Consider the following 12,749-nt stretch of genomic DNA (forward strand, 5'->3'; position numbering starts at 1 on the left):
GAGAGAGAGAGAGAAAGTAAGTTATGAACAGAGATGAGCTGGCTGTCAGAAATTAGAGAGAAATTCTCATCACCCACCAGAACAGAGCGCCTCATGCGCAGCTCTACAGGCGCATTATCCTCCAGTCACAGATGAGCAATGAGCTGCTACCAAAAGAGGGAAAAGTGAAGAAGTTAAAGTTCCCTTTTCTTCTTCTGACGACTATTTATGGCTGAAAATTAACAGCTTTCTTAATAACGCACACAAAACACACACGTGAACATTTGCATGCACACACGCATGCCCTCACACACTCACACACACACACGACCTGTGGCAGTCTTTTATTATCGGATGTAAAGAAGTGGCAGTAAAATTGCTTAATTAAAACATGAATTTTTAATCAGCCCTGAGGATTCTGAGCAAGGCCAGTGAGATAGCAGGTTAACACTGGAACATAGAGAGAGAGAGAGAGAGAGAGAGAGAGAGAGAGAGAGAGAGAGAGAGAGAGAGAGAGAGAGAGAGAGAGAGGGAGACTGTCCATCCGGTCTAGATAAGCACTCTGTTCATTTCTCTGTGAGCAGTGCGAGTCTAAGCTGCATGCACCTCCAGAATGCCCCTGGTGGCCAAACACACAAACAGCACCCACCCCCAGACCAAGCGGTGCACTCGCTACCATTTTCAGCCTCCCACACCGAATAACATTTGAGTGTGTCTGTGGGTGTGTTTGTGTATGTGTGTGAGGGGAAAAGGAGGACGCTAAAACTAGAGCTAGCCTCAGGATACGCACCACTTAGCTCTTTAGGGGCAGTCGTTTTAAATCACAAAGCAAAGGCAGAGTTTAGCCGTATCAGCCTGAGCCACGTTCTCATTGCCCCGCAAAGACAAGGCACATTCATCATCTTAAATGTCTCTGCAAACATCTGACCAGAGCACACAAAAAGGCCCATCATCAGTTTCCACTCCCAATTCCCTTTATTCTTCCACATTCACTTGAGCTCAACGGAACAAGGCTTGAATAAAAACTTCTTAACTATTCTGGAACAAAACCATTACCATTTACAGTCCATATGAATCGGGTTTTCCTTCCGTACAGAGTGAAAAGCTATCAGGAAGTGTTTCAGTGCTAGCTGAATATTTTGCTAGATGAAAGATGGGAAGGTGGAACCTAATATTATTGGTTAATATCAGTGCCAAACCATGACTGTTAGTGCTAGGCCTTCAGGTTGGACCATTACAGTAAAAACTTTGTTAGCACACCAATGAGATTGTAACAGTATGTTAATTGCTAACAGCAATTCACATGAACGTTTTTGCCCATTCTAGATGAAACACAGACATTTGAAGCTTGTAAAAGACTTAAACATATTTCTTTACCTTTACCTTTCTTTACCTTGTAGTAACATCAAAATGCACTGGTCACTCAAAGAGTGATGCATCTAGAACTTCCAGATGGCCTAGAGGTAACTTTTTACCATCACCCCCTGCAAATCAAAACGTGACAGATGATTCCAGTCTTCGTTTCTAAATATCTTAGAGGTTAATCTGAAATGTTAGGCCTTCTCTTCAGCTCCTGAAGTCCTAACCAATGGTGCTACCTTGGCTGCATCTAACTAGATGCTACAGGAAAAACAATCTTGATTGGACAATTTTTTAGTGCGTCACAATATTTCAACCTTTTTGTCTTCAAATAAAACAATTAATTAAGAAGAGTATTATTACTTTTTCGTTTTCTGAGTTTAAATAAAACAAGCATTTCATACAAATCCTTAAGCCTTCTCTAAAGGCCTAGTTGATGAGTCACACTCTTATAATATCATATTTTACTCCTTGCCAGGACACGGTGACGTAATTGAAACGGGTGGACAACCGTCACTAGACATCGATCAAAGCTAACAGTAAGTCAAGAATTCTGTCTTTTAAATGATATACGATGAATGGTGCTTAATATGACCAAGGACAAGAACTAACAAGGTTAAACAGATCAATCTTGATTCATGTTGACTTTAATTACATAATTTTCTTCATGCCATGTAGCCCATCCTTCATTTGAAGGAGCATATTATTTATGGGTATTCTGGTCTTTTTACATGCTGTGCAACTGACTGTCAGAGGCTGAAGGAGGCAGCTATAGCTGTGTTATAGAATCTCACGTGTCTCTGATGTTGCCTGAATAAAGAATGACGGGTTTCTAATGTGACAGGTTTCCATTGGTCAGTTTCACACAAACTGTAGATGGACACACAAATCCACCAGTTACTGAGAGGTAGATGACATGTTTCTCAAACCTGTTCATAGCCTTCTAACTCCAGATGTGGGTCACGTATGATCATGCAACAAGATGGAATCAAAAGGGCGACTCTACAGATTCAGGAAATGTTCAAACCATATTTTGGTGTTGTATTACTGCCAATTTAAAGAAACGTACACTATATGTACAAAAATATTTTTTACATATTTAAAATATTTTTTTACATAAATATTTTATTTTTTACCTACACATTACACCTACAGGAGCTTTTATGACATCCCTTCTAAATCCATAGGCATTAATATGGAGTCGGTCACCCCTTTGCAGCTGTAACAGCTTCTGCTTTTCTGGGAAGCCCTCTACATGATTTTGAAGTGTGTCTATGGGAATTTTTGCCCATTCATCCAGAGGCGCATTTGTGAGGTCAGACACCGATGTTGGATGAGAGGGCCCGGCTCGCAATCTTCGTTCTACAGTAGTGTGTTCAACGGGGTTTAGGTCATGGCTCTATGGGGGCCAGTCAAGTTTTTCCACACCAAACTCGCCCAACCATGCCTTTATGGACCTTGCTTTTTGCATTGAGGCTCAGTCATGCTGGAACAGAAAAGCTTCTTCCCCAAACTGTCACCACAAAGTTGAAAGCATACAATTGTCCTAAATGTCTTGGTATGCTGAAGCATTAAGATTTCCCTTTACTGGAGCTAAGGGTCCTAGGCCAACCCTTGAAGAACTACCCCATAGCATCATCCCTCCTCCACCAAACTTTACAGCTGGCACAATGCAGTCAGGCAGGTAATGTTCTTATGGCATTCGTCAAATCCAGACTCGTCCATCAGACTGCCAGATCGAGAAGCATGATTCGTCACTCCACAGAATATATTTCCACTGCTCCAGAGTCCAGTGGCAGGGCACTTTATGCCCCTGCCAGTGTTTGTCTCTTCAGATTGCAAGTCTATGTGCTTAATTTTATCCACCTGTTAACAATGGGTGTGGTTGAAACACCTAACAACGTAATAATTAGGAGGGGTGTCCCAATACTTTTGTCCATATAGTGTATATAGAAACATTGAATTTGACACAAAGGCTAATTCATGGACCCCAGAGGATTAAAGTATGTGATGGACAGATAACAAGGCCTGTTTGTTGTTAGCTGCCAGGTGGTCCATAATTATATACCAGAGGTTGTCATGCTGCACTCTTCAGGCTATTCAAAACAGCCAGCAGTGTTATTATGAAGCAATGTATGGATTTGCATGTGTGATTGAACTTGTCTTTATCAATACAAACACAACTAATAAGTCTACCAGCCGACTTCACATTTAATTAAATCAGACCTACATACAGCCAGTGGTAAGGGAATGACAAGGCTGAGGTTGGACGGTAAAAAACAGAATTGTTTAATTATCAGTTTTGCTTGTAAGTAATTTATTTTTTATTCTGTTCTGCCACGGATGTGTTTTTTTACAGCATAAACCATTTTAAAACAGACATAAGCAGCTACACACAAAATAAAGTATGTATTTAGTGTAATATTATACAAGGAATTTGAGTGTATCAGTGCTTTATTGGCAGGTTTTTCACAATATTAATAAATCTACGGAGCCTTAATACTGGATGATTTTATTGACCAAGCAAAATATCAGTCCGGCCCTAATAATCACCGCTGACCATGCAAACCCCCAAACCCCCCACCACTGAGCCTCTCAAACGCAGGCCATAATCTGTCTCTGCTCTGAGCTTCCGTGCGCAGAATGAGTCTCCTCGTCCTCCATGATGCCTCTGAGCAATGGGTCACACTCACACAACAGACAAATGCCTTTAGCATTTTAAAGAGGAGCGCCCTCTTCTCACTCCCTCTCTTTCTGCAGCTGAGCACTTCTGCTGTAGGCTTTTCAGGAGGGGTTTCTCTGATATGGCTGGCAGAAGACAGACAGCCTTCCATTAATGATCTCATGGGTGAGCACATGGGGGAGGGAGGGGATGCAGGGTGGGTTGCCTGTATTGATACACAGCCCATCTAGCAAAAAAGTCATTGGTCATTTCATCTCTGCCTCAGCTCTCTCATCCCGCCTCTTCAAAAAAACAGACTCTTATGGCTTTCAACCCTTCAGCACAATTAATCAATTGTTTTCTTTTCGCTCTTTTTGCTCTTTTTCTTTTCTGTCTTTCTCCCGCTCCTCACTTTCTTTCTCTCTCTGTGATTATATCTGTTCATCCATCAATCCTTCTGGCTCATTTGACTGACTTTTTTTTTCGAATATGTCCAATTTATCATTACTTATATTTCCATATTTCCCATACTCCTCTAAGCTAAATAAGCAGCTTGTATGTTTTGTGAAATATTATTGTGTTATTTAAATGATTTATGTATAATATTGCAACATTATTTATGCATATGTGTAGCATTTTCTCACCTCTGGTCATTTTTTTCCAGGTGGCAAAGTCATTCTCTGTCTATCTGTTGATCTATCAATCTATCGATCTACCAATCTACCTATCTATAAATCTATCTACTTTTAAAGAGCTGTTATCGTTGCGGAAACATTAGCTTTGAGAATCATGTTTTTAGCCATGGCTCAATTAGTTCCGAATTATGTATAAAGCTGATCAGATTTTCTTCTGTTTCATTTTCTCGTCCACTGACCCAGTAAAATCAATCACATGAAATGTGATCACATGATTTATCAGCTTTTTGACCCACTGTTTCACAAATTGGGGGCAGTTGGAAGTGTTAAGGCTGAGTTTGAACCAGTTTTAGCTACATGACGCTAAATTTCATTTGAGTTCTATAATGTTAAATCTCCTATAGCTGACTTGCAGCTCGTTTGAAATTCCACCTTACAAGTAAGTTGCAGAGACTATACATTAGGCAATTCAAGTGAACTTGTTTCTCTGTAAAGTTAAGCCCTATTATTCAGTAACTACCCTGGAACAGTTAAAAAAGTAGCTATTATTAAAATCATGATGTCATTTTTTATTAATTAGTCATATGCAGCCTGGCTTTGTTGATATTTTGTCAATTTACTAGGTTAAAATGAGATACACTCTGTCACGCGTTCAGCAGACACGAGTCAGGACTCCATTTCCCAAGAGTCACAGGGGACTCACGTGACTGATTGCCAGGCACGGCGCTCCTATCAGCGTTCACAGTCCCCAGACTACGAACACTAAGCACCTGTGGTATAGATCATATGACCTTTCTTGTAGTATTTAAGCCAGGTATGCAGAATACGAACTTTGCGAAGTATTGCATTATTGTGGTTGGTCAGTGTAGTGGTGTGGTTGGTCAGTGTAGTGGTTAACACCTCTGCCTTCTACGCTGTAGACTGGGGTTCAATCCCCACCGTGGCAAAACACCCTACACTATACCAATAAGAGTCCTTGGGCAAGACTCCTAACACCACCTTCGCCTACCTGTGTAAAATGACCAAACTGTAAGTCGCTCTGGATAAGAGCGTCTGCCAAATGCCATAAGTGTAATTGTGTTATACTGAGCGGTTAGTTTATGTTTGTTTCCTTGTGTATCTTGACCCCTACCTTGTCTTCACGTTGCTCCAGTTTTTGCCTGACCCCTTTTGTACTGTCGCTTCTCTCACTGGATCTGTGTTTTGGCTTCTTGGATTGTATACGGACTATGATTTTGGTTTTTCCCTTTCGTCAGAACGCAGTCTCCACGTAACACTCTACAGAAAATGTTATATAGCATTTTTCAGCAAAGCTTAGAGCACAGTTTTTATTTATTTGCTGTGTTAAACATACTAGGGAAAAAAACAAAACATAGACGTATATAAAATATAAAACCTACCATAGCTTTTGCACACGCCACAGGTTCCGTTTTTTTTTTTTTTTTTAATGAATTAATAAAAAGTAACCACATTAAAATGTGCAGAAGTGGTCAAATGACATGTTGAATTCTTCTTTTTCTCAGTTTAATTACATCCCTGTGCTCTTTGAAAGACATCTGGGGGGAGGGGCTTGCTTTAATTTATATTTTGTATAGTGTATTTTAACCTTGAATTTGCTCATCTGAGAAGAAAGGCATCCAACTCTTTTCGATCAGGAAATGAGGAGAAAGAAATGATGACGCTAGTAGCATTAGCTGAGGTAACAGACCATTAGCATTTGTCTGTTAAATCTAAAAGACTAACTGCATTGCTCTGTGTAAATGCGAAGCCATGTGTGATTACTGTGGCTTTCTGTGGTATCAATATGGCTTTAATTTAATATTGGCTACATTCACATTCAAAGCCCTGGTTCACTTTGCTTGTATCTTGATTAGCATTGTCTTAGCAAACAGATATTTAGTGTTAACCACTCTATATGAACCCATCAGAGATGTCTGAGCAACGTGTGCTCACCTTAGACTTATCAGTTTTGTATCGCCAGTTTAAGGTCAGAAATCTCAGTATTTAGAAACATCTTTAAGAGCATAGCCAAGAATCGACATCTTTAACTGCAAAAGGTAGGCAAACTTTAATCTGGAGGGCACATCATGTTTCCAGTTAAACTGGAATACAGAAACTAAGGTGTTTACAAGTACCTGTATATACATGTATACAGGTGAACTGGCAAGGAAATTGCTGGTTTGTTTGCTTGGTGTCCTTTAACACATTCTCTATAGAGAACACGGCACAGTTACTGTTTATTTGCTGAATTCAACACACTGGGGGGAAAAATATGCAAAAATTATAGCACATTTATATAAATATATATATATATATATATATATATATATATATATATATATATATATATATATATATATATATATATTTGTTCCTCAATATCTTAAACTCAAGTAAAGATAAAGAGTATATAAGGCAAATAAAGAGTAGAGGATGATTTTAAAAACTGACAAAAGACATCATTTGACAGGGCACATTTGCATCGGACTATATTTCTGACTCCCAGCTTATTAAAGCATGCAGAGAAATTCAATTGAAAGTTCTTATTCTATATTATTCCATATCAATGTCATATTTGTGTTGATAAGTAGAAGAGGAGATGTGTTATTGTGATTTAACTAATAAAAACTTGTAACTTACTGTGTAACTCACAATGTAGTTTAACACTTAATGACAATTCTATTGGAATAGTGTAACAAAGTGACCGTAATAACTCCTTTTAAGAGTGTGTGGAATGGACGTATGGGGATGTCATGAAGGGTGAAGGGGTTAAAATAGCTTCATGCACTAAAAGGTAAAAGAAAAAGGAGGAAGAACAGAAGTCAGGTTGCTTCAGGAGGTCACAGAGGGCAAAAAATCTCCACGGGTTTGACAGAACCATCAACTATAGGATTGAGTTTCTGGCCTGCGTCCACTCTCTTAGGAGAAATCAGAGCATAGCGGCGGATTCAGTGACCAGCCGCGATTTCCCATCCTCAAATCCCCCGGCGCGACCGCATCCCTATCCTGTATCAGCGGCTGCGGCTGCCTGCCACAGAGATCCTCCCACCAGTGCACCTGATATCCCCCCGCTGAGCCTCCACGGGCAGCATGCGGCGCCAAGCAGCCAAGGTCACCCAGTCAGGACACATCAGCTGAAATCTAAAACCTCTATTTCTCTTCCCTCCTTCCCACTATCTTTCACACTCCTTCTCTATCTCAGAGCACTTATTTGAGCACTCTGAGCACTTATTTCTCGGCAATTTCGGCCAATGGACCATTTTCTTTCCAAACAAAAGCAGACGCTTTCAGCAAAGTAAGAATAAAGAAGAATCTTCACAATTTAAAGAACAATGTAAGCAAAAATGTCTCTTCGTGACCACTTCAATGCCATGTTCTTACAATACCTTGCATCAAGAAAGTAGTTAATGTTAAGCGAATGTTAAGTGAACTGTACATATGTTACTGCTTTTAAGCTCTTAGTGATGGCCATGTACTTACACGTAAGAAATGTAGTGGTCGCCTTTAGTGAATAACTAAACTATTCATGGTCTTATTCTCAGTAATTAGACGTAAATGTCATGTGTCTGATTTATAAATTGTACTGTAGGTTATTTGACAACTCCAGTTCAAGTCTAATGCGATCTGTGTGAAGCAGTAATGCAGTAATGAAGCAGTACTGTAACAGACATAAGGTTCAGATTGCTTGAAGAACCTTCCCTTTTACACCTATCAGTGAGCAAAGCTGTAATTTGTAGAGCTAGTACAGAAAAAAAAAGCCTGATTTTATATTTGTTTAATATCTTTGTCATTCATTCAGTCATTTACGCAAATTTCACTGTAGTGAAATTACTCTAGTAAAAGTAATCTCATTAGTTCACTTCTAAGTTACTCTCTGAAACCTACAAAGCAAATGTTCCTTTAGTACTTTGCTCTGAACAAAACATAGCCAGTTAACCCTCTGCTGCATGACCTATGAGGGCAATTTTTGTTTTGATTTTAATTTAGTTTTCTTACATAAAATGGACCTGAATATTAAATTGAAAAACCTTTAAAAAGGGTGTGTCCAGTGGTCCAGTGGAGTATGTTGCCTTGAAGCAACATTGTGCAACAATGAGAAGAAATAATGTAGAGCTGTATTCCCTGAAATGGTGAGCCCTGGCTTGTGACTGGTTAAAACCATTCCTCTGTCACACAGTGTTACATCTTGGCAACAAACATATGTCTGAAAATTTTCATAACAGAAATATAATACTGAATGTTAAAGAGGTTAAAAGTGCCCACTAAGAGATAGTAGGACTAAGTATATGCTTTTTATTGACTTACTCAAACTTTTCCCTTTATTGTTTTAACTATTTATTGCTAACTATTGTTTAAATATGTATAATGTTATTGAAAATGGAAGAAAATGACTTTGTTGCCCTGAGGCAACATTGTGCAATAGAGGTTTAAATTGATTGTTTGATGCAAAACCCTTAAGCTATGCAGCAGAAATAGCTGCCTTATCTTTGAGTATAGAATGTAAAGTTTACTGATTTGTTACTGAACAAAAGTCAAGTCTATTCTGTTCAGTAGAAGGTGGGGCTCTCTTTTCTTCAGCAAGATCTTTATTCGTCAGTTTCAAACTAGCAGAAGTAAACGCTTCATCACATCGCTTATTGAGTCTATGATGGTGGAAAGCTGTTTCTTGTGCTTGCGCTGCACAGCTCTTATTGACAGCCCTCAGCTGTCACAGGCATGTGCATTTGCATATGCAAATTACATACAAAGATACACATGAATAAAATATAATGTGCGTTTTAAATACATTGCATGGAATTAAGATTGTTCTCTCAGAGACATATGAGTAATTAGTAGTAGAAGTAATGAAAAAGTTAACAAACCAAAAATGAAAACTAAAGTCAGTAAAAAAAAAGTCTAAAAAAAAGTACTAAAGTCAGTTACTGTTGTGATTAGAAGAATTGTGTTACACAATATTGACACAAGAAAAGGTAATATGCATTACTGTAACACATTGCTTTGTATTGCGTTACACACAGCCCTGCTTACACAACATGAACAACAACTCTATTTTTCATTGTTATCAAAAATCAGATGTAAAATAAAAGTCATTACAAAACGTAAGTCATTACATTTTGACAGAAGATAGAAAGCAAACAAAGCATTTTGTCTTTTAACCTCTTTCTGCAGGCCCCCTAGTAGCCTTTCTGCAGAACTGAAATCATCTCTGATATTCTGAATCAATACAATAAAATAAAATAAAATAAAATATGTTTTCCCCCTTTTAACTCTTAACAGATTAACAAGAACACTGATGGCTCCCTGCGTGCGAAATGCCATGACTGTGTGGAGCTGCTAGCGAGCACTGGGGCATGAAATGGGAGAAGCTGCATATTACTGTAACAATAAAAATGTCTATTAAAACAAAAACTATTTTATAAAATTTGACTTGCTTGCTCACCTAAGAAGACAAAAATCCCTTTGCCTCTAGATTTATAAATCATACTTCTTTCCACCAAAAACATATTCAATGCTGAAGATAAAATGCATAGTTCAAAAAATGAGGAACCTCCTTTAAAACAATGGCTACTATGAAAAAAGCGATTAAAAATATTATTACATGACTGGTGCTTAATATGACCAAGGACCATGTAAAGGTGTTGATTTTGGGAAGGAAGATCTGGTCCTGTGCCTCTGTACTTTTTGACATTGTCATTCATTGTTGCTGATAGTTGAAAGAAGGGATGCATAACAGACAGTGTCTATAAAATCCTCACTCAGTTCTAAAAACGGAAAAGAGACTGCTTTGCAATGTCGCACTCCACTCAACAGTGAAATATTAATAACTAAACCTACAAAACTTTCCACCGTTGCTTCGTCTGCGTGAGCATCTTTCTAAGGCAAATGGAGGTGGGTAGAGTAAGTGAAACTGATGTGTGCATCAACACTTTAATGACCATCGTGACATGTTATGGAGGAAGCAGCGTAGCTATTAAAAGCTGTCAACTCACCGCTGGTGTCTGTGTCAGAGGCTGGCACTTTCACAGTGGGCAGACAGTTCTCCAGGTAGACTCCATCTCTGTAGCATCCATTTTCCTCTTTGTCAAGCGGAGGAGGGTCCCAGCACTGGCAGGGAGTCTGCATTATGCCGCAGGGCCGGCTGGATGTGCTGTAGGTCAGGCAGTCCTCCAGCCATTGGCACAGCATCTGGCAGGCAGCCATGCTGGGATTCCGCTTTCCCACCACCAAATACTCCACCTTAAACTCCCCGCTCCCCTCCCCTCGGCCCGAACCCACTTTGGGAGGCCCCTTCCGGATCTGAAGGAACTGCTTCCCTGCTTCCAAGAAGGACATACGAGTGGAGACATCGCACAGCTTGACCACCTCATCAAAGCTCTCCATGCCCAGGTAGGTGCGGGTGGTCTCCAGGAAGGAGTCATACTGGAAGGTGCGGTGCTGCCGGGGCACACAGTCCTCCATAGGTTTGGTGACTTTGATGAAAATAGTGTAGCGCCTCGGATCCGGGTTCTGCAGGGTCCATGAACAGGGTGTGCTGGGAAAGACGAAGGAGGAGAAGAAGAAGCCAAAAAAGCGGTTCTGGACCAGCGTGGAACATGTGTCGGACTCTGGGCCAGAGGGGGCAGCTTTGAGCCCTTCCAACCGCAGCAGCAGCAAAAAAGGAAGGAGAAGTTGGAGCGAAGGTGGACAGGCCCTTACAATGCTGGATACCATGGTCATGAAGGCTAATCCGAATAAAAAGAAAGAGCTAGCTCTGTTTGCGTCGTTCTTCTGGGTTTGAGGTCAACTGCCTCTTCCTTCTGATAAGAGGAGCTTTTCTGAAGCCTGCTGAACTTCTGGCTCAGGATGAGAGAGGGCTTTGAGTCATTGATCCAGATGGGTGTCCATGACACCTCAGGCCCTCAGATGGATCTGTAAGATCAAAGCATACAAGAGAAACCCCGTAAGACAGGCAAGAAAGCCACAGCAAAGACAGGAGAGACAAAAACCTGAAACATCACACTGACATGGGTGTAGGCACCTTATGTTGAGAGCAAGTGAGGCAAGAACAACAAAATTGGAATGTTCTCATTATAATCAACAACGTTGTCTACATGCAATGCAATGTAACAGTTTTGATGAACGTCTTGCTTCTATGGTTTACCTCTCACATTGCATCATGCTGATGATCTGCTTCAACAAAAATACTGCAACTTTTTGTCAAAACACTAGCCAAAACTGGATGAGGACAAATTAATCCAAGGAGAAAAGGGAGATATATGACTATTCCTCCTTTAAATCATACATTATATATCGGGAAATGTGGTAAGGGTGCTAGAGGTTTCCTGATCTTTAAAAATCAATTTAAAAAATTATTAATTTTCATTAACTATATTACTGCACGCCAGTAGTTCAAAATTAGTCTGACTGCAACTGCTAGTCTTTACAAGCTATGAAAATGTAAACAGCACAGATCAATTGCCATGGTCCAGCTAACGTCTTAGCTCTTAGCCTGACCCAAGTTTTGTCTGATTAAAACACATAGTCCAGGCCGATATTGGCTAGACTATTTGAGATAGATTTGGACTGTAAACACTTAGGTTGCTACACTGCTTGGTGCTTTTGTGACATTGTCTGGCTTTCACAGCAGTATAACACATGTAACCACAGTTTCTTGACACCAAACAAAAAAAGGCAAAAGGACTTTGCGGAGAGGAAGAGACACCCTCATGTTAAACATTTTGTCAGAAATAGATATCTTTTTTAGATAATTCTGGTTTCTTAGGCTATTTTCACACTTTTTGTTTGCTAGTTGTTGGTTTTTGCGACAATGTATCTTTCATTTGGTTTGGTTGCTTTCACACTGCAACAGCTGAAATACCTGAAATTGCACACAAATGCTCTTTAATTGGTCATTCATTTGACAACGAAGGCAAACCCACCTCAATATTTACCTCTTTAATGCCTGAAATGACCCATTTTTTATTTTATTTTTCACCGTCATAGTATAAGACCCATGTGTATCCCTCGAATATGTTTATGATAAGATGTATAATCCTAAATATTAAGGGACATAAAAATCGAGGTGCTTAATATCTAGGTGTATCACAATCAGAGCAGTAAAAATAAACCTTACT

General features: G+C 39.6%; 1 protein-coding gene across 8 annotated transcripts in view; it reads right to left on the reverse strand.

Annotated features, from left to right (window-relative positions):
- adgrb1a (adhesion G protein-coupled receptor B1a) overlaps positions 1 to 12,749 on the reverse strand; it is a 173,864-nt gene that overhangs the window by 116,354 nt on the left and 44,761 nt on the right. For all 8 annotated transcript variants that reach the window (XM_037536953.1, XM_037536952.1, XM_037536948.1 and 5 more), the window contains exon 2: positions 10,626 to 11,544. In XM_037536953.1, coding sequence (XP_037392850.1) covers positions 10,626 to 11,352 — 727 coding nt within the window. In that variant the 5' untranslated portion in view covers positions 11,353 to 11,544. The remainder of the gene's footprint in view (positions 1 to 10,625; positions 11,545 to 12,749) is intronic.

Source organism: Pygocentrus nattereri, chromosome 3 (genome assembly GCF_015220715.1).
Source record: "Pygocentrus nattereri isolate fPygNat1 chromosome 3, fPygNat1.pri, whole genome shotgun sequence".
In the NCBI taxonomy this organism is placed as follows: Eukaryota; Metazoa; Chordata; class Actinopteri; order Characiformes; family Serrasalmidae; genus Pygocentrus; species Pygocentrus nattereri.